Source organism: Indicator indicator, chromosome 3, assembly GCF_027791375.1.
Source record: "Indicator indicator isolate 239-I01 chromosome 3, UM_Iind_1.1, whole genome shotgun sequence".
Lineage (NCBI taxonomy): Eukaryota > Metazoa > Chordata > Aves > Piciformes > Indicatoridae > Indicator > Indicator indicator.
In genome coordinates, this window is record NC_072012.1 from 32,446,279 (window position 1) to 32,474,269 (window position 27,991).

The following is a 27,991-nucleotide window of genomic DNA, read 5'->3' on the forward strand; positions in this document are numbered from 1 at the left end:
AGCACTCAGCAGCTCTCCCTGTACAAAAGCTCAGCATTTGCTCAGACATGGACTTGCTTTGACTACACCAAGTATTGACTATGTAAGGATTACAAATTGTGTTTGATAAACTGTACTGCAAAAAAGTGCAAATGATAACATTTGAGTGTACCAAAATCATACTGAAGGTCACATATACAGACTGGCTATACTGATGTCGTCTCATTCATGTATCTTCCACCCTAGGTGAGGCTCTCATCCAGAATCCCTGTTCTTTATATGTAATGGGTGTAATGCTTTAAAATAAGATAAAATGGCTTTTCTCCTCAGTTAACTGCTTTCATATAAGGGCTTACTAATTAGAAGAAATACAGAAAACATTCAAAACTAGGCTGGTATTGGAATTCATAGGAAAACACAGTTCTCTTTTCTTACCGTAGTTTTTTCCAGGCAGTGAAGCAGGTGGTGGTGCTGTGTTTCAAAGGAAGAGCCAGATTTGGTAACAAAGGCCTGTTCTTCTTCACCGGAGGACTGTTAATAAATAAAACTCTCTATTATTCTCATTTGTAACAAGAGGGCTCCTATCCAAATGTTTGATCAGAACTAATCTGGATTGTACATAGTAGCATAACTGCAATGCTTCATCTACATGGTATAACCCAAATAATTTTTTTGATCTGAGACCTCTTTTATTTGTTTGGGTTTTTATATTATTCAAAATATTTTCTTTCTTTCCCTTGCATATCTTTTTAAATGTTTCCATCTTAGACATTTTTATGCATAGATGGCATAGTACAAGTGCAATCAAGATGTAAGCTTGAATATTGAATCAATACCTATTTCAAGTTATAATAATTTTAGGTGACAGTAAAATATTTTTTTCCCTGGGAATGTTTATCATTTGAAGAAAATTAAACATAGTCGTCCTCTTCAGATCATTTCATAGCACTAAAGAATTTGTGGTCACAAAAATTCATGTCAGTGATGCCAGTCTGCTGAGTCTGGAAAGCATGTAACAGATGCTACTGATACAGAACGAAGAATTAAGTAGAAAGCATCTACTGTTTATTAATTGTGTTTGTAATTACTCTCTAGAAAACAAAACTAAATAGAGGAGGAAGTAGGATAATAAGAAAGATTGCAGTTCAACTTTGGGATATTTGAAATCTGCATGACAATTAAGCTATTTGGTCTCTTTTTAGTTCAAAGATTTGAATTCTTTCAAGCAGAAGAGGAAGCGAGGGTTCTGACTGCTCATCCTTTGTGCTAGACCGGACGGATGGACAGCTCCTTCCTCTTCTTCTGGCTATAGGTTAAAGCATTTGCTTTTTAACACATATTGAACAGAAAGGGCATAGAGGAATGAAAGCCTTCCTGTATCCTTCAGGGAATTGCCTAAATGCCAGAAAATGGGAGGGATTAAAAAACACTGTGTCTTCAGTCTCTCTCAGCTGGCTGCAGCTCTGAGCAGCCAAGGAATTGTCTCTGACAGCACGGGTCTCTGTGGATCCCAGTTCCAGCTGCTGCCTGGGGTTACCACTGCTGGTCCTGACTTCCTTGAAAGGGGTAAGGGGGAAATTTGCTTCATGTTATGTTCCAGTGTGTTTGAGGTTATCACCAAGATTCTCCTTAGAGAAAAGTAGGTGCTTCAAAAAACATGTTCACTCTGCAACACCTCTGTGCAAACAGAAACTTGGAGCTACCTTTTTCCATCACTGATGATGAAGTCTGGTTTTGTCACCCATGTCTACCTGTCTAAAGCCAAATGAAAGAAATCCAACCTACTTCTAAAGAGGCAAACTCTCTGAACTTTCTTAGTAGTGTCTTCTACAGGATCTAATTATATATATGTGTGTTACATTTGAACCCAGCATTTCTATCTGGTCATTTCCCTCATCTTTTAATAGTCCATCATCAAATCTCATAAGCTTCATTTAACATTAGTAATGGTCCAATTTATCCTCCTTAATCTACCTATAAAGACAACATTGCCTGTAGAACCAAGTTGACTTGCCCTGGTGCTAAGCAGAATAAGCTGCTGCTGGGCTGTTATTAAGCTGTTACTCTGGAGGTGAAGGATATAAAAACATTACCTGCTGCAGCTGGTTACTCAGTAAGCCATTTCGTTTGCTCTGCATGTAGGCATTAGCACTCCCACTCTTTGCTGCACGAATCCGAGCGAGTCTGGCTTTCTGTGTAAACAGAGAAAAGGAATAGTGTCACTTGTACTCATTTTCATTACTCTGTTTATCTAAACTGCTAATTTGAACCAGCTGCTTATGAATAGCAATATCACAATGTCTGAAAGGCTGTATTGCATCTACCCTCCAGGTGAAGCAACTCATGAGTGTCTTCTCATTTAAAATGCAGATGACAGAAGTTGGTATTTGTTTGCATGCATCAGCTAATAAGAACAATGATTTTGCAAAGAGATTAGACAGATCAGCAGGTAAAGTGCCTCCTTTTTTTGTGCTGCTGCAGCTGTGCCACGCCTTATGCTTTGTGGGTCAGGAACATCGGCATCCATTTCAGCTGCTCCTACAGTAAAGTCTCTTTAAAGGGGAATAAATGTTTCAGGAAAAAAACACAATAGTGCAACTGCCATGAGCTGGCTTCTCAGAGCCTTCTGGGTTTTCAGAGTGGCAGAATGTGGTAGCGGTTTTAATGTTGTCTCCCAGCTAAGTTCCTGAATGCTTCCCAGACCTTTAAAAAAAAATGCTTCCTATCTGTTGGTATGATGAAACTTAACACTTGTCATCATTGGTCATGACCTGTCCTTAACCTGATTTTTCAGAGACTGCAGGTATCAAAATTGCCGAGAGGGATTTAACATTTCTCAGACGAGCTTCTTTGCTTGTGGAAGTGACTTCATTTCAGTGGCTCATCAGTGAAGGACACTTTGGTCCACTGACTTCTGTGCAACCGTTAGAAGTCAACATTAAGAGAAACCAATAATAGAGAAAACATAAGCATCTATGGGATTTCTAGGATGGCATCCTGGTTCTGTAACTTTTGTGGATGGTTACATGTATAAGAAGGAATCTGGATTTATTTTTATAGTTAGCTTTCTGATTCTGAAAGCCAAATTCCAAGCAGCATCTGCAGTTGAATGGCTGCTGAAATGCACAAGACACAGTGAAGAACTCGAAAAACTGACTTTGATATATTAATAGGGATTTTCATATCTGATAATTACTCAGTTGATATTTTCAGAAAATAGAGGGAGCATTTTCCTTCCCTTCCCTGAATTTCTGTGGCATTAAATGTCGACATCAATAGAGGGAAGCATCCTGGTCACTGCAGCTGCCAGATCTCTCTGGCATGATTAATAATTAACTGGTTAGGAAGAATGGCTCAACATCATGCTTCATTGCACTCACATCCTCAAATTTACAGGACTTCTCAACAGTGAGTGAAGAAATTCATGACAGTTGACAGCAAACATGGCTAGAATCTGGCTTATGTTATATGTCATGTATTTATCTTTTAATTGTTCTGAAAGAAAATAAGATAATGCTGTGCCTGTGTGCATCACTCAGTAGAAAAAAAAAACCTCTTGAGAGCCTGTTTTGTGATATATTGGCTATTCTAGAATAACACATTGGCTTGTCACCTTCCTTGGTGCACACAGTCTGTCCAGCAACGCAGTTAATGCATCTTATTCTAGTGGCAAGGTGCAAAGTGCCCAAATCACCTGCACAGTGCTTCTGCACAGGTGAATTCAATGTGCTACAATGCATTTAATACAAAGATTGTACTTCCCATGTGAAGATTTTAAATTGCTTTGCAAATATGAATTTATTGCATCTTAGAAACAATTTGTGAGGTGAAAAGTAACAGCTTACCTCTTTCTAGCTAAGACTCATTCAGGTGGCCTGACTTCACAAAAAGAAGACAATAAATCTGTTACCTAGACAGGAACCAAGTATGGTGACTTCCATATTTATACTTCAACTTACGGAAAATACTCCTGAAAGTGGAAGTGTTTACAAATCCATTGAAGTGGTAAGATTTGTTTTCGGTACTTTTGTACCTGATTTGTATAAGGGCCTGTGGCATGAGTAGCCTCATGACCCCTCACATTTGCTATCAAGAAAACATTAAAAGCTCACATCAGCCACAGGATTTTAAGGGCTGTGTGCTGGGGAGTGAATTCCTGTGAGAGACACCAAAATTATGTCAGGGAAACTGTAATTACAGAAGAACTATGCTTGCCTTTATTCTGCAAACTACATTCTCTGTCACGGTAGAAAAAGGACTGTTCAATCACTGTAAAGCCCTTTCTAACTCTGCCCTTTTATGGAATATCAAGGAAAAAAAAAAGGATTAAATTCTCTTGCAGCAGATTATCTTCTTTGCTGTGAGGATTTCCCTGTTAGCCACTAAATGCAAAACTACGATTTTGGTCATTTATATGTCATTTAGAACAAAACCAAGGTAGCTGAAAAACAGTTAATTTACTTACTCTGAAGAAATCCCACCATAATCATCTCATCTGAAACTTTCTAAAGAAATTGATGTTCAGCTGTAATTCTTACTACATCCATTGTATTTGTATCAAATTTCTTTTTTTCCTGCCTTCAGATTTTACAGCTTAGACATGAAGCTGCCTATGGCAGCATTTATAGAAACCTTACAAAGAAAATTCACTGCTATTGAACAACAGCTAGCTCAGTCAGTTTTAGAAATATAAACATTTATTTTCACAAGGTTTTAAATAGTGCTAAATGTAGCACTGTGGGATATTTACAACATACAGCATTTAACACTCAAGATGCCCTCAGCTATCCAGCTGTTTTAAGAGAGAGATTTTTATCAGGAACACTTTAGGGCAGGCCTTACTGCAGTACTGGGAATCATTTTTGGCAAGAGTCTCTCTTCAATTTGCTATGTAAGAATCCTAGGTAGCCTAGGTAATTTAGTACTTGGATAGCTCCTGTTGTTTCTTTTCTGCTGCTTGCCAGACTACATAACTATCTTACTATGACAACTCAGAAATTACTAGTTACTTTATGGTTATTCAATTTTAATGCTCTTGTAACAGTGAAAAGAGATTAATTCCTTCACAGTCGTTTTGTGAGCTTTGGTTTTGGTCAAGACAGAGTTAATTTTCTGCATAGTAGCTCATATGGGGCTGTGTTTTGGATTTGTGATTCAAACGCGTTTCTGCAGTTCTTACACAAAGTCAAGGCCTTTTGTGCTTCTCAGGCTGTTCCACTGAGTAAGCTGGGGATGCACAAGAAGACAAAGCAGGGGAGAACACAGGAAGGACAGGACAGCTGACCCCAGCTGAACAAAAAAAATATTTTATACTGTATGGCATTGTGTTCAGTAATAAAACTGGATAGTGGTGAAGGTTGGTAGGGTCTGCCCTTGCTTCAGGACAGGCTGGGCATTGGTTGGTGGTGAGCAATTGTTTTCTTTTGTATCTCTGTTTCTTTCTTGGATTTGTATTTTTCCACTCTCGTTCTGTTGTTTTTTTCCCCCCTTCTTTAAAAAAAAATATTAAGCTGTCTTTATCCCCACCCATGAATTTTTGCAGTGTTACCCTCTGATTCTCCCTTTCATCCTGCTGGGAAGGAGTGAGCAAGCTGCTGGGTGGTGTTTAGCTGCCTACTGGTGTTAACTGCAAGACAGCAGCTCCTACAGCAATGACCAAATTTGTTCAAAAAACAGTCATATTGATGTTTACATCCTTTTTTTTTTTTTTTTTTGTCTTTCATAATCCGTGCTCTATGTTTGTTCTCAAGTGAAAAATCAAGCCTATGTTTCATGCTCTGATTTTCTAAATTTCAGTAATTGCAAATAATTGACTTCAGACTAGCAGACAATAACTTAGACGATGTCTGTATGCCACAGAGAAGAAAATGCTGTTTACTTTGTATGTTGATAGCTATGGAATTAAGTAAGGCTCATATACCTGTTGATCTGTGCCTTGCTTTCAGAATCTTTTCAAATTATTGTTCAGTAAACAGAAGTTTTACAAAATGCTATTGTCCTAAATTCAAAAGTCTTGGATAAATTATTCGGTTATTTGTGTCTCTGCATCCCCACTGAAATTAATAGCCTATCTAGTTTACAGAAGTCATGGTGGCTAGCAAGGTTCTCTGCTACAAATGCTCAGATCTAGGCTGCCAGGTGCTGTTAAACAGTTGTTGTTGCAATTTATCTTAAACTATTTATATTTATCTAGTAACTAATTATTTATAACTTGACAGGTAAACACATCATACAAAATCAATAAATAATAAAGCCAAGATAATCTTCAGGATATATTTTGCTGTGTGAAGCTAGAAGACCATATTCTTATGAAAGATTCAGGTTGGATTTTATGTGTTAAGTCAAGTTTTGGAGCTGATGATAGTTGTTAGGGTATTCTATTGAGGCACCATGCAAAGTCACTCTTAGTAGAAGAGCTTGGGAACTAAAACTAAAGCTTTTTTGGTTGTCAGATAATGAACAATAATGGGCAGATGGGCTTGCACATGGGACTTGCTGGTTAATAAGATACAAGGCTCTTGCTTTCAAAAGAGGCAGAAAAAATAGGTATTTGGAAATCAGGGAAGGCATCTATCAGAGAAAGCTTCATTCAGGGTAAGGAAGACATTGTCATCATAAGAGCTGCTGCAGTGTTCTGGGTTGGAGCTTTGCAGCCAAGCTGCAAATGAATGACATATGCCTATTCCAAGAGGGTAGCTATGCCTTCACCATTCCCTTCTCTATTCTGGTAATCAGCCCATTGCATATGATACTGTGAGGCATATCTTAACCCTCGATACCTATTAAACATGGAACAGGAAATTGTATCTAAGCTTACCGGAACCTTCCTTTTCCCTTTACATTTTTCCCTTTTCCCTTTACATTTTTCCCTTTTCCCTTTTTCTTTTTTTCTTTCCATTTTTCCTTTTTCCTTTTACCTTTTTTCTTTCATTTTTTCCTTTTCCCTTTTCCTTTCCCTTCTCCTTCCCCTTTCCTTATCCCTTTCCTTAAGGAAGAGTTGCAACACATCTGTCACTAACTTTGTGACCTGAAGGCATTGATGGGCAACCAAAATAACTTGGCTTTTTGAAGTTCTCTCTAGCTGAGAAAAGCTCTACAAATACAAATCTTCAAAACTGTCTCAGTAGTGATAAATCTGCTTGAGGAAAAGTCATAGTAAGACTAGAGGGCATAATGAGTTTTGAATTCCAATATCTGATTTAGATTATTTATTTATTTAATGCCAGGATAGGTCAGATCCTTGGATCTTATTATTTCATACAAGAAAATGTTCTGATAAGAACAGATTATTTTTCTTTACTTTTTCTTTTCTTTTTTTTTCTTTGTTTATATTGATTGCTAACAAGTTCCCCGTAGTGCAGCGGAAAGCTGTCCTCTGCTTCCGACGTGTTGGTTGTGTTACAAAGTGGGATTTCATGATAATTACAACAATGTATTTCCATGGGTGGAAGAAGGAGCTTCCTTTAAAATACATTAAAAGTGAGATAATATATAGATAAATTTATCTTTTCTGTCTTCTCCTGAGCATTAATGTGCAGCAATTTTTTGTCAAAAAGGAAACAAATGGAATTGTCTAACCTTGACTGACTGTGCAGAACTCAGTACATGTTTATACTGACGGTCACATGGCTCTTGAACAAGCCTAATGTAAGTAACAATTTTCTGCTGAAAACAGCCAGTGCTTCTGGGACTAGATTTCAGCTCTTTAACAGAGAACTTTCTCTTAGGTTTACTTCAAGCCCAAATGCTTTTCTGTTTGAAGCCTATGTTGATTAAACTTCTGTGTGAGATATCGACAAGGTAAGTTGCACAATTCAAATTTACAACTCCCTCAATCAGATGGAAGCCAGCAGGAGGTACCTTCGCCTGCAGAGGTTCATGCTGTGCTCCACGAAACAGCACCTTCTTTGAAGCTTATGTTCTTCATCCATAGAGACCAGAAGGTTGGTACCTCATTTATTTTATAAAACTGTGTAAAAAGCTTGTGTTGTATTGAATGAAGAAGGAATTTCAAAGTTTAAAAATGTGACCTTTTTGCTTGAATATTCTCATACAACATAGTAGAGCCCTCTTGTGAAATGCAAGGCTATACTTCACAGCTGAATATCGCTAAACAGGGACCATGCTGTACCCAATAAGTGCTTTTTATTGATTTTCTTTGGTGTGTCAGACCAATATTCAGTTCAACATTTCAGTCACTTTAGACCGAGAAAGAGATCATCTTTGCAATAGGAGATTACCAATGAAACACATATCCAGTGCTAAGCTAATCAGACCTCAAAACCGTTTTCACCAAAGCAAGAAGGGCATAAACAGTCAGAAGAAATCTCTCATCCTTACTGTTGTCATTGTTCTGGGGAGCACAGGAAAATACACTTGGTAAGATTGCCATTCATCACTTCATATTCTTGTTTGAAACATACAATGAGCTCACTGTTTTGCAAGGAGAAAATGTGAGTTATTAGTTTAAGCAATTTCTATTCAGGAAGAGATTATGGAGAATAGCAGCCACTCTGCCAATCTAATTTTTGCAATGTATTTTCTTGTGTGCATCTATCTTTTTTTCACTGGCAAATGTAAAGCAAGCGTAGAAAACTAGGAGACAGTTCCCATCTAAAGTAAGGCTGGTTGTGTCTGAAGTTATTATGAAAGCTCAGAACAGGCACATGATTGCTGGAAGCAAGCAGCCCTGTTACTGTGACTGGTGCAATGCTGGGAGGCACAGTAAGGAACAACTGTGTTCTGGCTGATAGATACTGACTGGTTTACTCTGTCTGCTGTCATTACACAAACAGAAGTGGAAATGTTCTGGACAAAACAATATAGTGTAGAAGTGATGAATTCTCTGCATGTGCCAGCTATGGGAGAGGGAAATGCACAGATGAAACTAGGACATGGAACAAAATTGCATGCAAAGGAGTGGGTGGAATTAGTAGATAGGCAAGACAGGGATTACTGAAGCAGCCTGTGTTTGAAATCATGTTTCTAGTCAGGTAGGACATGCCTGTGATATGGCTGGTTTCTTTTATGGCCATTTTCTTTATCTTCCTCAGCTTTCTTCCAAGATGTGGCCATTAAAGGGTGTAATATCTTCAGCCCAGACCTATGACTGAGGTTTTTGGCCACATAACTCTGTTTCTCCTGATTTTAAGATATTCTGGGAATTGTATCACTGTGTACATTTACTTCATGTGCTTTTTATGACTAAATCAAACAGGTGGTTGAAAAGAAACACACAAACATTTTGTATCTCTAAACCTAGTGCTGTTGTCTATATGAAGCACATGCCCCCTGTGGCTGCCTGTGTTTGCTGGTCAGTATATGTAGTTCCCAGCAGTCACCTGCCTGCACACCTCTCCAGGCAATGATCCTGCTCTCCCTGTATCTCTGGAGACTCAAGAGCTCTGGAGAAGGGACCATGGGACCACAAAAGGTCTGAGTGGTGACACCTCAGTCTTGGCAATCTTACAATCTGTGTTGCACCCAGAGCATCCTGTCAGCAGCAGAGGAGCAGAAGGTAATGCGTCTCAGCTCCCTTATCAGCGCTTCAGGTGCCAATAGAGGCTATCTGAGCTGCTTAGCATTACAGGGTTGGGCAAAGTGGATTGGGACTATTAGCAGCAATGTGGAGATGAAGGTGACTGCCCGGGAGGTTTACTATCTTTTCTGGTAAACAGTCCTTCCTGGCTCCTGACCTTGTCCTTATGGTTCAGGGAAAGAAATTGTCTATCTGTAGGGCTAGCTGATATTTAGTGAGAGACTCAGCAAATCAAGGAAGCTGGAAAACTAGACTTTTCCTTCTGACTTTTCCTGATTAAGCTTTTTTTTTTTTTCCTGAAACCTTTTAAGCAAAGTAGAGCTGGGGAGACAAGTTCCCCAATAATAAGATTCCCCAGAGACTGAATCTCAAAATTAAACACATGGATTAGTGAAGCAGGCTGTTAGGAGAGATATTACAAATCATTATTATGGGTTTTTTGTTTGGTTGTTTGGTTTTCTCATCAGAAGACTGGTGGAAAGAATGTCTGCTTGAAAAACACAGAAAAATCTTCAGTGAGTGGGCCTGCAGATATTGCATGAAAAATACTAGATCTAGTCTAACAACTCAGATGAATTACCCTAATAATAGATCTGTAAATTTTGACAGAAAAGGCCAATGAACCATTTTGTGTTTTATTGTAGGTTGTTTTTGTTTGTTTGCCTTTTTTTTTTCCCCTCAATAAAAATAACAACAGTATTTGCATCTGGGACACAGGCTAGGCATGTAGCACATATATATATATATATATAGTAATTTGCTTCCTAAGAGACCAAACCTACTTTGAGGATGCACAGCATATAAAAAAACATATTTATCTATTGCTGAACAGCAAAAGGAACAAAAATTAGGAGCTCACCTTTTGTGCCCTGCGCTTGTCTGCTCGTTGATTCTGGTGGTAGATACGGCTGAAGTTGGAGACAATTACAGGAACTGGCAGAGCAATGACTAAGACCCCACTCAGGGAGCATATTGAACCAAAAATCTTGCCAGCTATTGTCTTCGGCACCATGTCACCATACCTGGGTTAAAGAAAACAAAATCTCTTTTAAGTGTTGAATTTCAAGATGTATTAATTGCACAATGCATTTTACTTCTCCTGCAAATGACAATTGCTGCATATAAATAATACTTTATACATCTATGCATACATAAAGAGCTTGCTCAGTGCTCTGCATTCATAATATTAATTTCAAGCTACTGTTAGGTATCCTGTGGATGTCTATGTTGTCCTTGCTCTAGTACCTCTCTTTGTATTGCAATGGAGAGAGAGTGACCTTGCTATGAAACAAAAAATATTTATAGTGCTGAAATTAAGTCCTTACCCTGTTGTTTGTTGGAAGAACTCATCACTTTTCATTGTCAATATCCTAGGGAGACCACTTGGTAAGTTAGATGTCAAACTGAATAATCTTTTGTCTCACTGAGCTGATGTAGTACTTTCACTTAGGAAGGTAGTGCATTTTGGGACAGGTTGCCCAGGAGATCACGGACTTTTTATCTTAGGAGATCTTTAACATTTGGCTAAACAAAAGCGTGGCTGATTTAAGCTATTGTTGGTGGGCTGCCTTTGAGTGGGAAACTGGACTGGCTGACCTTCAGAGGGCCCTTCTGTAATCTAGACAAAAGCAAACATGACATAAGTAAATAACCAAACAAATTCTAGCTGCAAATCCTAGCAATGCTCAGAATTACTAGGGCTGCCACCTTTCTTTATGATGCTGGATATTGTTTTATCCAGCAAGTAAGAACATAATACTGCTGAAGTATGTAGAGACACTAGAGTGACAGCTTGTTAAGAAATACCAGCTCTTTGGACTCTGTAGACTGCCACATTCCATAAAGAAGTATGTAATTACATACTACAGAAGGGAATAAAGAGACAAATCCCCTTCTAGTACTATTCTGGTTTTAACTTTACTGGATTTTAAGTTATTATTAAACATTGATTGTAGCAAGCAAGTTTAGTATGCTTATGAGCAGAGAGACAGCACATTCCCTTTTGAAAAGAATTTATAAACTTTTAACACAAGAAAAAATAGGAAACAAAAATCTGGAAAGGACAATATTTAGAAAGTGATTTCTGGAAAACACAACCTGTCTGGAAAAAATAATAGAGAATATGAGGGGAGACTTCAAATCACATGGACCAAATTGTGCACATAATCATGAGAAGGAAGGGAGAAAGATGAGGATCTCAGATGATGGAGAATCTATGTAGGGTTAGAGAATACCTTTTAGCAAAGAGAACTCAGCATACATCAAAAGGAGATTATGTATCAACTTGTAGGACAAGATGAATGTTTGCATTTTGTACAATGAGAGGCAAGTGTTTAATGTAAATATTCAAACAAGCTGTTGTCCAGGCAAATATAGTATACATAATTAAGTCTTAGATTATTGACAAAATAGTGTATAAAAGAAATGTTTAGTTGATTTATAAAGTATGTTCAAGGGTAAAATATTCACAGGAAATGATACAATAATATTTCTACTGATAACCCCTCCCGCACCTGCTCAGAATTTGAATGCTATTAATTTCTGATTTTGTGACATGCAGGACTGGATAAAAATAGTTAATGTAGTAGAATCCATCTTCTAAATTATTTATATAGCTGGTGTCAATTGCAAGATATATAAACTTGGAAAATTTCTAGACAGGGAGTCATGTTTTCCTTCACATCAACATTTACATCTCACAACATAGGCATTTTTGGTACTTATCTTCCTAAAACCAAAGCTGACTATCAGCTGTCAGGAGTGATGCATGCCCAGCTGTTTTCTTTGGCCGGGGTAAATGACCATTCAAGGTCCTTTTGACAAATGGGATCCCCAGCATGTAAGTAACCTCAGGTTTTTTTTGGGGTGGAGTGGTGAAATGAGTGGTGGGCATGGGGCCAGGATGGTGAGCTCAGAGGAGAAGTCACAGGATCAAATCACTGATAATCATTGCCAGTTTACAGTATTAGTTGCTGTTTTACTTTATCCTTCTAGATAACAATCCAAATATTTTGTTAAACTGAATCGAAGCATATCAGCAGAAGGCTATTTAAAAGGCAATATGTATTTACACACACCTGACAAAGCCAGATCTTGAAATGCCACATTTACACACGCTCAGTACTATTGCAACAGATCCATTAAATTAGATTCCTAAACCTATATTTAGATGGCTATCACTTGAAATGCTAAATTGCTGAACCTTCATAAGCTCACACTATCACTGATGGCTGCTGTGGACAGAAGGCATTGCTTGCTCTGATTAATTTGAGGTTGCTCAGGAATATAGTTCATTCTGTTGATAATGTGACACTACAATTATATGTGAATCAAGTGCAGACTGGTGCTCTAGGAGTGGTGACAGGAACATTTCAGTATTTATGTGTAGGCCTACCCACTGACATAAGGAGGTGCTTTTTCACAGTATTTCAGTCTTAGAGAGTGAAATTTAAAAAAAATTTAAAAAAATTAAAAGAGGATTATTTGATACATGAAAGTATCTTGCAATGTTTTTCTTACCCTCTGGGCAAAATGACAGGTAGCTGGATATACTGCTTACCTTAAAATAACTTCCTTTTGATTATTTCTCCATTTCACCTTGAGGAAGTTGTACTTCGGTGACATTTTACAAAGGTAATATTATTTATCCATTGTTTAGTGCTAATAATATCTTTCACATCATTAATAAATTCTTACATAATTAGTTTTTCTGCTGTTGCTAAACACTGTGTTGGAGATGTTTAAATAAAATTATGGTCAGAAAATAGGACTTCCAAGAAATAAGCCTTCCTGCACAGGAATGAAAAACATATTTGCTCACTTTTGTGACAAAATGCATTTTTTACTACATTTACCCTGGTTAGCCTTGCTCTCCTTGGGGACAGTGACAGAATTTAGTCTAGTCTGGGCATGACCAGAATGGTTAATGAAGTTCTTCCCCCTGGACTAGACATTACCTTTAGTTATACCTCATACATCATTGAATACCACCAATGGAAGTGGATGACATAAAACAAAGGGAAAATTTCTTCCTTTAACCCCACCTGCAGTTGCTTTATTACTTGGAAAGTTTAAGTTAAAAAACAATATAACTCTATTTTCAGCTGGCACAGTAGCTGCGGTGCTTTTATTTCAAAGTGAAAAAATTATACTTGATCTCTAAAACAAATTCTAAATTCTGCAAGAAATCTGATCTCTTCCGTCACGGAGGGAACAAATATGGAATCTTATTAAGCAATTTTCACAGAGTCACTTTTCAAAAGAGAGCTATTTTGAGGTTTTATCTAGCACCACATTGCTTGTCTCGCTGCTTTTCAGACAGTAACTGCAAACATATTCCCCTTTATGTGCTTTTTTTTTCTTAGTTGCAGTCTTTTTATAGCTTTGTATGTTGTCTGTTCCACATATGTCTATTATTGTGGACATAGCTTAAGTCAGTCTTTGGACATTTATTATTTGTACTGACAATCTAATTTTGTAATGTCAGTCGTGTCATCCCAATATTGTATGCTCTGGATGAGTGAAGAAAAAGAGATGTTTTACTGATCCCTGTTATCAGTCAGGTGCATTCTACTTCGTTAGCCAAAGAGGGAAGGGAAAAGGCTATGACAAACTAGGTGTGTCAATCAAATGACAAGTCAGAAACAACGTGATCAAACTAATGTCTAGGTTTCTCTAGATGTAGTCCAGACAGGTCAGATATGTGCTATTGCTTGTAGGCTGTGGACATCTGTTCATCACTAGGTGACATCATACAGGGATGGGTGGATTAAAAGGCATGTCTGCTTGTCCCCGTTGTGTCCAACAGGTGACAGGCCACTTTTTAATATTTGACTCCCTACTGCAAGGAAAGAGGTTTTGCAAATACTGGGTCTTTCAGAGTACTGATCTCAGTAGCAAGGGCGTGATTTACTGCTTTGCAAGACAGGTTTAGGGGCATGAAATGCAGCTTAAATCACACACGAAAGGCTGAGCTGTTGTAGTAGTTCGAGAAACATGAATGTATTTGGGTTTACAAATGCCCAATTTGTAATTTAAGTATTGTCACTTCATATCTTACCCATGGACATCCACCTGACAAAGTGACACTGCTCTTCTAATTGATGAGTAAAATATAACTGACGTTCTATACCCATAATTCAAGAAATCTCAGGCGACAGAAGCTGTATTTGTGGCATCATCAGCTATTTATCTTATTCCTGAATCTAATGAAGACTGATATTTGATGGACTGTTACCTAAGATGGAATATTTCTTAAGTCATACTTTCTGGTCATTTTTACTGTAGGTAAGCAGAGAAGGTATTTTCTTTAATAATCTTAATAAATGAGAGTTACAATGCTGTATATTTAAATTGTTTTGAGTAGAGGGTTGGGTTTTTTTTGTTTCTTTGCTTGTGGTTTTTTCTTTATTTCAATTAATAAATGTGCTCTGGAGAATAAAATAAGTAATCACAGAAATTTTAATTTAGCTTTTTTTTTTTTTTTTTTTGCCTGTGTTTGACAAATCAAAAATTCGTACTTGGGATAGATTACTTTGGATGGAAACAGCCTCCCAGATAACCTTTACACCAAAAATCTGAAATTGTAGGACACATATAGTAGGAATGAATCTTGGATGTGCGTTTTTACAGAGATTAAATAATTTAGGCTGATACTGACAGATACAGAAAAAAATTGCCAATATTTAAAGAACCTTTGCTGCAATAATTTATTCTGACACTAGAGGGCATAAACGACATTAAAAATAAATGCAAATGCAGAAACGTTTTAAAATGCATGTTACAAATACATGTACGCTCTTCCACCTCCTGTGAATTATTTTTTTTTCTTAAAAAACCCAAATTACTACACTGATTGAGAACTGTTGTCTTCTCTCTTATTTTTTTGGAAAAGAAACCTAGTAACATTTTTGGTTTTGAACATGTAAAACACGTCAGAAAATTATGGAGTTGTAAAATAAATGAAAAATTAACATTAGTTTGGTAATATTTATGTTTGTGATCAAAGAACAATGAAAATAGTAGGAAATCTTTGTAGAAGCACTTTTTTTTTTTTTTTTCCATGTGTGGGAGAATAATTACATTTCCCAGTGGATTTAGCATCTCATCCAGGCAGAGTTCATGCTTTTTGCACTGCAGCTGACTAACAGAACGGTGCCTTGCTTTTCTGGGACAAGGTCTATCCTTCCATTCATCTTCTCATCTGCTTGCTAGCTGTGGTCAGGGTGCTTTAGCCATCCGGGTGGGATGATAATTCAGCTACCTTCTTGATTCCTGTCTCAGCTAATGGCCATTTCCTGCTCTCTAGGAGCTGCAGGCAGAGCCCAAGAGACTGCTCTGGTGAGATTATCCAGATGCGTTTAGGCAGCCAGCCACCCAACCAGCCATAGACGTATGTGCTGGCATGAGGGAGAAGGCAAGAAAAGCAATTCCAAGCCTCTGTAGCACTTAACAATAATCATGATGAATCTGTAGCCTTACCAAGGTCTTAAAATAGCCTAATAATTTTGGAAAAGTACTTTCTAATAGCACAAAATATTGCTGTTCATGTGAGATGTGGAACGTTATATAGATTATGCCAAATTTTATTCCAGCCTAGGGAGATTTTGCATGGAATTACAAATAATCTTCCTGGCTGCTTTTACTGCTGTGAAGGGTCTTCTGTTGCATAATCCCTCCCTTCTGCTCAGTAGTGATGGACATGGTTCCCTCTGGGGTCCACCGATGTTCCTCCAAGCACTGGTGAGAATGATTGTTCATAAATGTTGGAAAACTCATCTGCTTCTCAAGAGTGGCAGTGCTGCCTGGGCTTTTCAGCATGCAGTGCAAGAGAGTCAAGATACTGCCCCTGCACCTGGCTGAGTTAGCAGTCCTTGAAATACTAGATTTCTAATGAAATTTAGAGAGTAAAAAAAAAAAAAATTTAATGTACAACAATGTTTTAACCCTTACTTAAAGCTTACCTTTGTAAAGGTGACTTTTAGTACTTAGAGGTCAATAAAATGAACTTTTCCATGGAAAAGTTGAAAGACTTACCCAAATAAACACTCCCAGCTTCCTGCATTCAAGACAAAGATACAGATAACCAAATTAATTCTGTTTTAATTTACCATAAAATATTGAACCCAAAAACCTAAATCTTTTTTTAAGTTGTCTCTCTCTAACTCCATAGGCAAAGCTAATATCCTAATTGCTCCTGAGCTGCTGCAAAGCACCACAGAAATATGGTGTCTGGGTCATATTGTATGGGGGCTATTTAAACTGCCAGAGCCACAAGCTCAGCTGAGTCCTTACAGCTGCATCACAGTCACACAGACATACTGCTGAGGTGGTGTTTTAGTTTGCTTTTTTCCCACCAGACTTCAGAGGCAAAAATAAGCATGTCTGTTTCTAGGAAAAAGAGAATATTTCTGAATGGATCAGACACTTTTTATGAATAAGAAAAGCAACATAGCACAGAAACTGCTCCTGATGCAAAACGTTGCAAGATATCTTTTATTATCTAAATTGTGGTGGTTGTCACGGTGCACTGGCCATCATCCACACTTGTAGATGAAAATGGGCCTTTTTTAGAGCTTGGAGCCAAAGGGAGCTTTGCAGAACCTTTTGCACAGTAGCAGGCTTCTGTGGCAGGTGCAGGTGCCCTCACCCTGCATGGACACTGCCAGTGCCTGAGGTCTCTGCTGCCAAAAGGCAATATTGAGACTGTGACAGTCACTGCTGAAGGTCTCTGCACACTGCAGACTGCAGGTATTGGCTTGTGCTTTCAAGCCCTTTTTTGGCTTTTTAAAAAAATGATGTAATGTCGTAGTCCATTATGGAGTACCTCAGAATCGAGGCTTCTAGCAGTAGCCTCTGTGATGGAGAAGTTTATCTGGTGAGAAATCTGCCATCTATTTCATGGGATTTTATCTGTAACACAATAGACAGAGAACTGTATATCAGCAATAAACTTCATCAGGTGGCCTACCACAGACTCCAGAAAGAAGGAGTGACTGATTGGTTAAGCACTGCCTTTATGGTGTAATGGATTTGTGAATAAACTGATCTCAATTAACTCCTTTTACTATAAGGCCAGCTCTAGGACTAAGCATATAGGCTTCAACACAGAAAATATCAATTATGCACTTTAACTTTGAGACCAGGTAGAAAAGACCATCAATGAAGAAGAGTAACTATCCATTTTGAGAACAGAAAAAGAAGTGTTATGCATAAAGCAATATTAGAGAAATGTCAAATTATATCTGACAATTGTGAAATGGTGTCCTTGTCTAAGGAGGGTGCTGTAAATTGTAACAAAACTCTTTCCTAGAGCTTTCAAGCTGCTTGATAACTAAATGCTGGCAAGCTGACACTAATTAGTCATTTATTTCAATATTGCATTCAAAACCAGACAATTTAAATTGCTACTGGTAATAAGTTTAAATGGAATTTCTAAATAAGCATTTCAACTGTGTTGCCTTAAGGATTCAACCTGTACATTTACAATCAGGAAAGGACCAAAACTGCTGTTTAGGAACTAATTCTATTTTTAAAGCACCATTCTATGTGAATGCAAAATGATCAAGGGCTAGATTTGGAAGAAGGAAGCAGAGGTAAGTAAAGATGTCTTTTTTTCCTAAAATCATCTTTTCACCTAAAATACTATATCTAATTAACACAGAAATAATTTATTACTTTGCTGTATTACATCAGAAATTCAAGTCTTTAAAAGACTTCCCTCTTGTTCTATCACTAATAAATATTAACCATCTCCACCTGGCCTTGGTTCATGGATGCTCTCTATTCCCACAGACACCCCAGGACCACATGAAAGATGATAAACCCACATATTCTGTATTCTAGGAACACACTGTTTAGTAAAACTTTGCAGCATCATGACTAAAACCGTGACTGAGCTGTGGAGAACAGTTATCAGTGTGCACTCCAATGCACCTTTCTGAAGCTCAGGGGTATGTTTTGATGTGCCACCTTGCTTCAGTGGAGGCAAGAATTATTTTCCCATTAACAAGTGTTCATCACAGAAATATTGCTGAAAATTATATGCACTTAATTTCTTCTACAGATTTTCTTTTAGTTGCAATAATTGTGCTGCATAAAAACAAAGTGTTGATCTGCCAATACATTCCTAAATTTCTCCTGACTATATATTTGCCATCAGGTCAAACTGCTCCAAGTATAAGTCACACTAACAACACTAGAAAAGCACTGTATAAGTTTGCAAAGACAGACATGCCTTTTTTATGACAGATATTGGGCACAGCACTTTGATCACTGAACTGATTTTGCTTGGGAATCAAATCCAGCTGCTCCCATGTTCAAATAAAACTCTGACCGACAAAGGTTTTAGTCACTGCTAAGCACTCCAATGGGCAGATCAAGATCTAGAGATTCCCAGCAAATTCAAAACTGATCTGTTTTATTTTGTTTAGTAAAGTACTAAACTCTGCAGTGGAGGTTTGTTTTTGCCTTTTGGAACACAGTCCAAATTAAAAATATTCTAGTTTTTCTTCTGTATATTTAGTCCCAGTAGATAACACAGGAGTTTAGTATAGTAAAATACTGATAGTAACAATATTTCAAAAGTATTTTTTAAATAATAAACAGAATTATTTCCTTATCTTTTAAAATAATCAGGTATCCCCATCCTCCCAGCTTTCTCTTTGTTACTTGTTTTGCTTCAAATGTTTACACCTTGTTTGAAAATAGGCTATTGTATCACATTTAGCACTGGTCTGTCAGGCCAAGCTAACTTTTTGCTTGCCAACACAACCACCAATGAAATTATTTTTACATTCCTTCAGGCAAAGTTGAAAGAAACACAAAATAGCTCGTGTCAGTGTGACACTGCTACTGGTCTAACTCACTTGGGATCTCTGCCAAGTACTGAATACTTTAGTAATTTTTTCTCTAATGCTAATCCTGAATCTGTTAAACCACAAGTAAAAACTACTGTAGTATATTTTTATACAAACACACACACCTTTACACATTATATAGACATAGATATATAGATATATATACACACAGACACTTACATAAGACTAAGAGCATTCCATTTAAGGTAATAATAATTCAGTTTTTACAATTTTTGTGCACTAGGAGATTTATTACAGACCAGAATCTTAGTGTCCCTTTTTAGCTAGTAGCCAAGAGAGTAATTTTTCTGAGAATATCTATTCCAAATCCAGATCTTTCCTCTTTCATGAAATTTTCTTGCATTTCTACTTAGAATTTATTTGAGAAAACTCAACAGTGGAAGTTACTAGCTGCAATAGACTATTTACAATTTTGGGTGGTGGGGTTTTTTTATAGGTTTTTGATTGTTTGGTTTTTGTTTGTGTGTTTGTTTTCCTTTGGTCTAATTGTCTTTTTTGTTCTCTCCCAATTTGCAGAGATATCTGGGCTTGTTCTAATAAGTCCAGGAAAAATGAAAGAACTCATGCACTTTAAGTAGAACAAAACAAAAGCCTCTTTTGAGTGCACTCAGAACTGTTCACAACTCAGTTTTCCATCAGTGTTAAATCACCCCAAACCTTGAGAGAAGGAGGGCATGCTATAGCATTCAATCCTCTTAGAGTTTCCTGACAGAGTAATTAGTTACCACTGAGCATAGTTACATCCCATTTCTTGCAAAGAAACCAAAAACCTATGTGAGCTGCTCTGCCCATGGACGGCTTAACCCTCACCCTCCCAGCTGCCAAGCACTGCTTCTGCAAGCTGTAGAAGCTTGCCATTACATAGTTTTATAATTTTAAAGGGTAATTGGCAATTATTACACATAAGAAGTATTGAAAAAAATATTAGGAGACAGAAGTCCTGTCTTCATCAGATTGTATGTGTGGACTTCCAATGCTTAACCACACTGGCTTTGAGTCTTGACATGACTAAATGGGTAACTGTGGGTATGGAGTGGTAGCAGCACATTACAAAGAATAGAAATGGGTTTGCCTACCTTGGCCAGTTTTCATAGTGCATTTCACAATGTGAACTTTAGTGTGCTAGTAATTGGACTCAAGCCACCAATGAATCTCTAAACATTAGGGAACTGCAATGACACAGTAACGACTTTCTGTCACTACTGACCTCATTCCTGTTTGGATTCATGTCCCATAACTGAGAGATTCTTTATCTTACTACCAATCCTTTCAGTCATCCAGGCTTAAAGCTACATAGTGCTCACCACTACCATTCTTCTCACAAGTAGTAAAGAAATAAATTTTCCATGTGTTTTCTCCATTCAAACAAACAAACACACAAACAAACAAAACCTAGACCACCAAAACAAAACAAAACAAAACAAAACAAAACAAAACAAACCCCTCTCCCTCCCTGTTATACACTACAGTTAAAAACTTTATGCCAGGGCCCTTAAAAAATCTAGCGTTGTAAAGACCACTGATAACCCTTGAATTCTCTCATGGATGCCACAAGAATGGAGTTTCTGGACCATGATATATTCTATCATGTTTGAAAATGCAAACTCTGTTTCAGAGCTCATTAAAAATTCTGGAGTTTTGTGGAAAATTTACCAGATGCCCAGTGGTAAAAGCATGGATTTTGGAAATTTGTGTGAGACTTCTTTGTGCAGTGAGATGTGACTTATCTATATAAGCCACATGTGTACTCAAGAAATCATGCTATAGGAAATGATGGAAAGGGCTTTTCTCAGTTCCTGCCTGTGTTTAATAAAATGCTTAAATATTCAGCAAGCCAAGCCTGAATTTTGGTACTGTTTTAAGTAATCAAACCACAGCTATGAGAAAGTTTGTAATATTTTTAACTGACACTAACAGTGAGTAAAGCTTTTGGAGACTAGAGATTTCATGGAAGGTAAAATCCTTCATGCAAGAAATCTTTTTGATCACAGCTCTTCATCAGTTGGTTTGACTGCACTAAACACTGAGGCTGGAGTTCAAAGTAGATAACTGCACCTGCTTTCCTGCCTTTTGGAAGAAAAGCCTTACCCTAGCCCCTCCTTTCTGTAGGTTTTGAAGGACGAATATATTTCACTGAAGGTGATGACTCAATATGTATTCCTGGAGGATGTAGCTCTCCTTTTAGCATGGATCTGGATTCTGTGAAGGAACACAGTACCACAGCATTACTTTGTTGTTGTGTTTTTTTTCCATCCAACTGGCTTACCCTGACATTCCCCAGAGGGCAGACTCCATTTTTAGGTGTCTAATTCTCCTGTCGTTTGGCACAGCCTATGTGCAAATCATTATGCCTAATAATTAGGTACTGCAGTGCTCAGGGTTGTGACATGAGACTTTCTGAATCATTAATACTGTGCACTCTCTGTAATTCTTTCCCTTTCCAAAGGTTGTGTGTCATGCTCAGAGAAATGCTGTGGTATGTAAGACGTAGGCATGGAAGCATTATGAAAATTGCTTTTTCAGTAAAGATTGCTGTGCTTCAAGTAAGAGCCCCTTTATGCTTATCCATTGAGTACTGAATTCCCCAAACCAGTGGTTTCTGGACATTTTGAAGCACATGCCAGCTTTCTGTGGACTACTACAAACCTTTAGAACCACATTGTTAGTTGAAAACACTATAAAAGCAATATACTGCAAATCATTTATCTTGGCCCAGCAGCCTGTGTTTTCTGACCCCTTGATGTAGAAAGAAAACTAAGCAAGTAAAGCTCCTTCTGACCAGTACTCTTAACCATAGCTGGAAGATTATTTCCTAAGCCACTCTCTCCAGCTTGACCTTAGGTCCACAACAGCATCAAGGAATAATCTAAGAGTCTCTACCTCTCCCGACTTCAAATATACAATGTACAATGTATTCACCTTTCTGTTTGTAAAAATCAGTCAAGAACTCTAACCAGTATCTGACAACTTTTGTGCTTAATTTTGCTTATGCCATTCACTGAAAATTTTGCCCTTGGATTTTAAATGTCTACTCAATCTTTCGATTCAAACTGTGTTTCTTTTATCTCTACAACAACAGGCACAACTTAATGAGGACTGCCAAACCCTCTCCTTTTTATGCATTTTCAATTAGTTTTGCTTCTCACTGAGCATAAATCTCTTCTTAGAGGCCTTTATATAGCAAGTCTTCTGTCCTTTCCTGATGTCAGATTTGTTACTTTCAGCGTTGCATGCTGATTTCTTTCTTTTTTTCCCTGACTTTCTTGTTATAGGAACTTCCTTGTTTCTGCTGATATTATAACTGCATTGATGTTATAGCTTTGAGGAAGTAGCAGGCATCCTGGAAGAAGAGTCATTGCTGCAAGCCCAGTGCAGAAAGATCATATATGTCAGAGCACTGCTTCTCAATGAACTGGATTGAAGCTGCCTGGCAGGTGCCCCCCGGGTCCTCATTGAATGTCCTCACTGATTTTTCAGCTCTGTACAAAATTTTGTCTGGAAAATGGGTGAAGAAATGATGTGATGGCCTCAAGCTGTTACAGGGTACAAGAGGCATGACAGGTATGGCTGCACATCAGTGCTGTGGATATTTGGATGTTGTGCTATGTTGCACACTGTTACTTCTCTTTTGGGAGATGGGAGTTGGTGTCTCATGGTTGTAAGTATTCTTAAACTGCCTTTTAGCCCAGAAATTTAACACAATGGGCCACTGCAGTCTGAAAATCAGAGATGTTAAATACTTTTCAAGGGCAATTTTTTTAAAAATAGTATTTTCAAGTGAAGTAGGACTTCTGATGAGGACCAGATTCTGGTCTCTCCATTTGAAATAACAGCCTCACTTACTTCAGCAAGCCAGATGTTTTATGAATATCTTCTTAAAGGTATAAATATCTGATGTTTGTGATCTGGCTCATAACCTTTATCTTATTGCAGGGGAGATGCCACAAACTGTGGTGTTAATACTGTTTCTTGGAATCATACAGCACATTAAGTAATGAGGTAATCTGCATAATTCCCATTAATTTATCTGCTGTGAGAGACCTCCCTGGTTTCTCTCATTCTTTTTTGGAATACCCTCTGATCACATTTGTACTTGTCCCTTGCACCTTGCTTAATTCCACTTCGTACCACAGCAGAGGTTCTCCTTGATGCTGTCCGTGCTTCACCCTACATCCACAGCTACAGCAACCTTCTTACAGGAAGAGTTTGCTTAGAGCCAGCTGAGAAGAAGGGGGAGGTAGGCAAGGCATGGACCTACTCCATTACTGCAGCCAAAGTGCCATGGGAGAAACCATTCTTACCTTTTTAATTTCATGTTTCCCTTCTAGCACTACAAAAACTGAACAAATAATAATTTTCACAGAAAGAGTAGAAATATCTCAAGAATATCTCAAACTGAATAACCCTGTGGTCTTTTTTCTGTGGTTCCTGTCGTATTTGCTGGCTTTTCCTCAGCCCATTTTAGGTGATCCTTCACTGTGCTGGTGAGCTTAGACTTTGAGATCTCAGAATTACTGATTGATCAGTTTTGAGTGTCAGACAGCTAAAAAAATCACTTTTCATTGCTTTCAAAGTAGGTCAAATTTTGGTTGTAAATATTAGGAATATTTTCCTGATTTTGTTCAAGACTGTACAGTTACTAGTATGTAACAGCTCCTATGTCAGATATCAATTCAAGCCTCTCTTCAGGCCTTTCTTTCTTTAATGTGCTCATCAGTATTAACCACTAAATGCATTTGCCTTAGGAGCTAGAAGATCTCTACTTTCTATTACCAAAAGTATGGCCTTAATATGAAGGCATGCAGGTATATCACTTGCCCATTTGTCTTCATAAGGAGAGGGAAAGAATGGACTGAAAATCCACACAAGGTCAACTCTCACAAGAGAGAAAATAAAAGACCAAATTAATGAAAGCTTCTTAGGGAATAAAGCAGCAATTCCCATCTGTGACAATAATCAGAACACAGCTGAGCAGGTTGGTTGGTTTGTTTGTTCTTCCCCTTTTGATTCTGTATTACTCCACTTTGCTTTTCCCCTCCTCTCCCCAGCCTAAAAATGTTCCATCTGTCTAGTGATCTCTGACCTTCTCAGTCATAAGAACTGTTGTCCATTCACATAACCTTAAATTTCAATTTGTAGGTTCATGACCTAAAGGCTGTGGAACCCTGCCTTCATGTAAATCTGTATGTCACTGTATGAATAACTTGAGGAGAACCTTACAGAGAAGAACAAAGTGTATTAGGGAAAAGAAGAAAGATATTTCCATGGACATGGTTCCTCAGGAATTATTTTAAACACGTCAGTGAGGACAGTCATGTGTGGTCCTCCTGCTTGGTGATTCTGTGAAGGTTAGGTGAGGGATTGCATTGGTCACCTTTTCAAGAGATTTGTCAGCTTTATTTCAATACTCTGCTGGCATAGGCCCCAGACAAGGGCTGGATTTCATCCTGTCAGCTCAGAAGAGACACGCAACTCAGTGGCTTTACCTCCAGGTTGTTTGCTGCTGTATGCTACAGGTAGCTCTCAGGGAAAGGGCTGCTGCTTCTGCTCTGAGAGGATGGTCTGTGGTCCTCAGGGGACAACATGGACCATATTTTAAGGTGTGGTTGCTGGTGACTGGAAGACAGTGACTCAGTTCATCTGCATCTATTCTGTCCCTTTGACATAATAATTATACAACTATTAAAAATGAGTGAACAAACAAAAACAGTTAATGTAGCTAGTTTTCCTGAGCTACAGTTCATCAGACTGTAGGAATGAAACAGTGGTGCCAAATTCCTGTTAGTGTGTTTGCTGCACTATGAAGACTAAGCCCTAAAGAGTGCTGCAGAAACACTAAAGACAATCAAAACTTCAGGACAGTCGAAGTAATTGATGCATTTTAGCTTGTAGCTAAGGGATTGAGCAGATTTACTTAATCTTTAAAACCCCCTACTTTCAGTAGTTTGTAAACCTATATAATGTGTTATTTGAAAAATAAATCAGAATGTGACGTAAACCAGCAAGTATAATGAATGCTCTTGTTCTTCCAAAAATATTTTGGACATGTCAGACATAATTACATTGATACTTATTTTATTCTGTTCCCATAAAAGGGATGAATTTGTGGAGGTCATGTACTGCATTATATCTAGTCCTTTTTACTCAGCTGAGCTGTTATGCAAGAAATGCATTAGGGCTACAGGGTAGATCTTGCCAAAGGGTGAGTGGCACTATGAAAGAAAAAACACAACACTTAGCAGTGGAGGCTTCATTAATATATTTCTGTGTTTCTTTTACAGACAAATAATTTTGATTTGTCAAAGTCCTGCTGTTACATGGTTATGGATGTTGTTTTTGGTGTCCTAGTCTCTAAAGGTCTCAGAGTAACAGCCACAGAAAACTAACACAATCTGTTTTGTTCTTTGTATGAGAAATGCCCATAAACCCCGTTCCAGATCCTATCTGCAGCATTTCTGGAGAGCAAGAGCAGCTTAAGAAGAAAGGAAGGGGTATTTTCACAGCTGAAGCCAATGTAAATGCAATGTATGTGCCTTTATGTACCACCTGATCTTATTCATTGAATTAGCAAGAGCAGGATTAAATCCATAATACTCTTTTGGCAGAGGTGGATTAGGGCTAAAACTACTGATAACAACTTGTTTTCTTCAAAACCAATCTGCACATGAGTTTTCAGGATTTAAATGCAAGAAAAGAAAAGTGTCTATAAGCACTGTAAGAAACTACTTTTGAGTTGAAATTTTCTAGGAGGATAATTCCATAATGACCACTAATTATAAGCCTGTGTAATAAGTACTTTTTAAGCTCTGGAGAGACAGTCTCCTTCAAGTTCTAATATAAAGTATGTTTTTTTATGACACAGAATTTTGGAATCACTGTGGCAGAGAATCTAAAATAAGGCTTTCTTAGTGAAGACAGTTTTCAAAGTAGTGAAACAATTCTTTTTTTTTGCTGTGACAGCACTATCTGGACATTGTAAACTAAATTCTAACCTCAGTTACAACAATGATTCCCCACTGGAATCAATGGGCCACTATCACAGAAGAAGGGTTTGTGAATATGAGTCTAAAAGTCAATTTCTGTCTTTGGGGTTATTTCAAATAAGAGCAAATTATTATTAGTGATGAGGATTTGTTACTGTTGCAATGCTAATACTATGTACTCATAGACAGCATAAGCAGCGTTTATCCTCCAAAAACCTTAGCAGACCTTATAGAGACAGATGAAGCTGAAATGGAGAAAACCCTGAGTAAGAGTTAAGGTATGCATTGTTGCTGATATAATTTTTGAGGATGTTGTTTTGCAATGAAAATGCTACTTTCTGTTGTAATGTGGTGGGTTGAAAATTTCCCCCAACATTAATGATGGACATGATATATGGTTGCATAGACCTTCACCTGGATTCACCTCACCTCCCTTGGGTAAGCTATCTGAGGAATTTGAATCAGAGAGCTCTCAATTCTCAATGCATAGTTGAGCCATTTCCAAAGACTTCAGGGTGACTTCTTTCTCATCATTATTTGAAAACCTAGGTTAACTCAAATGCTTTAACTATGAGGAGCTAAAAACATAGAAGAAATAAATCTCAGCCCATACATTTATGTTCTCAGAAGCAGTGTTGAAGAGGCTCAGAGACCGATATTGGTGTGGTTTACAAGTTTCTCACACTCTCATTCCATTTGTAAAGATCAAAAATGCTTCTTCTCAAAAAAGCAGTAAATATTCCTGGAAATAAAGCCTGTCTTTTTTTTTTCCTGAGATGAACAGAATATATCAGTTGTTCTTTTTTTCTCCTAATTTGGCCATGTTTACCTGTCTGTGCCAGTACACATCCCCATGTGTACTCGGACATGTGCAAGTGCACGTTATTCATCACCTTTGGCCAAAATTTAGGGAGTCTAATGAATTTAGGGTTTTTTTAATTAAAAAGTCTGATACTTGTGGTTGGAGTATCTAATGCCTGGTGTTAGAAATTATACTTCTGACTTTGTTTTTGGTTTACAGTGGAGGTTGGCAGGTAATTTCTAGTCTAAAGGTATTTTACTTCTTTTTATTGCAATTTTTATGTTACTCTGCCTTAAGCCACGGAATATGTACTTCAATATTTCGTGTACTTGGTCTATTAAGATACACATGCTCTTCTCCTTTTCCTTTTCATTTTATATGCTCATACATTTTTATGATAGTACTTTAAAGGATTATCTGTAAATCAGATCAAGCTCAAGTTTTATATTAGTATCTGCTAAATATTATAGAGAAACTGTTGAAACCTATTTAACACACTAGACTGGAAAGTCTTTACTGTGAGGTATCTTACTGGGCAATTCATAGGTCTCTAATCTCCACTAGCCTGAATAAACAACTACAACCCACACAAAGCAGCTAAATGCAGGACTGGATTGCTTACTGAGGCAGAAAAAATAATAATGTTTCTGCAAGCTGATGTTAGCAAAGTCAACAGAAAATCGTACACATCAGTAACGTGTTGTCCAGAGACTGAAGTACTTTCTTCTCTTTCCTTTACTTGCCCAAATCATATTTTAAAGAGAATAAAACATAAAGCACTACCTCACTTAAAAGTGCAGCCTGTAAGCTC

At 37.7% G+C, this 27,991-nt stretch overlaps 1 protein-coding gene across 1 annotated transcript in view; it reads right to left on the reverse strand.

Annotated features, from left to right (window-relative positions):
* Positions 1–27,991, reverse strand: part of KCND2 (potassium voltage-gated channel subfamily D member 2) — a 260,718-nt gene that overhangs the window by 4,296 nt on the left and 228,431 nt on the right. Inside the window, exons 2-4 of the mRNA XM_054399587.1 lie at positions 10,377–10,539; positions 2,073–2,171; positions 415–510 (exon numbers count right to left, since the gene is read on the reverse strand). Coding sequence (XP_054255562.1) covers positions 415–510; positions 2,073–2,171; positions 10,377–10,539 — 358 coding nt within the window. The remainder of the gene's footprint in view (positions 1–414; positions 511–2,072; positions 2,172–10,376; positions 10,540–27,991) is intronic.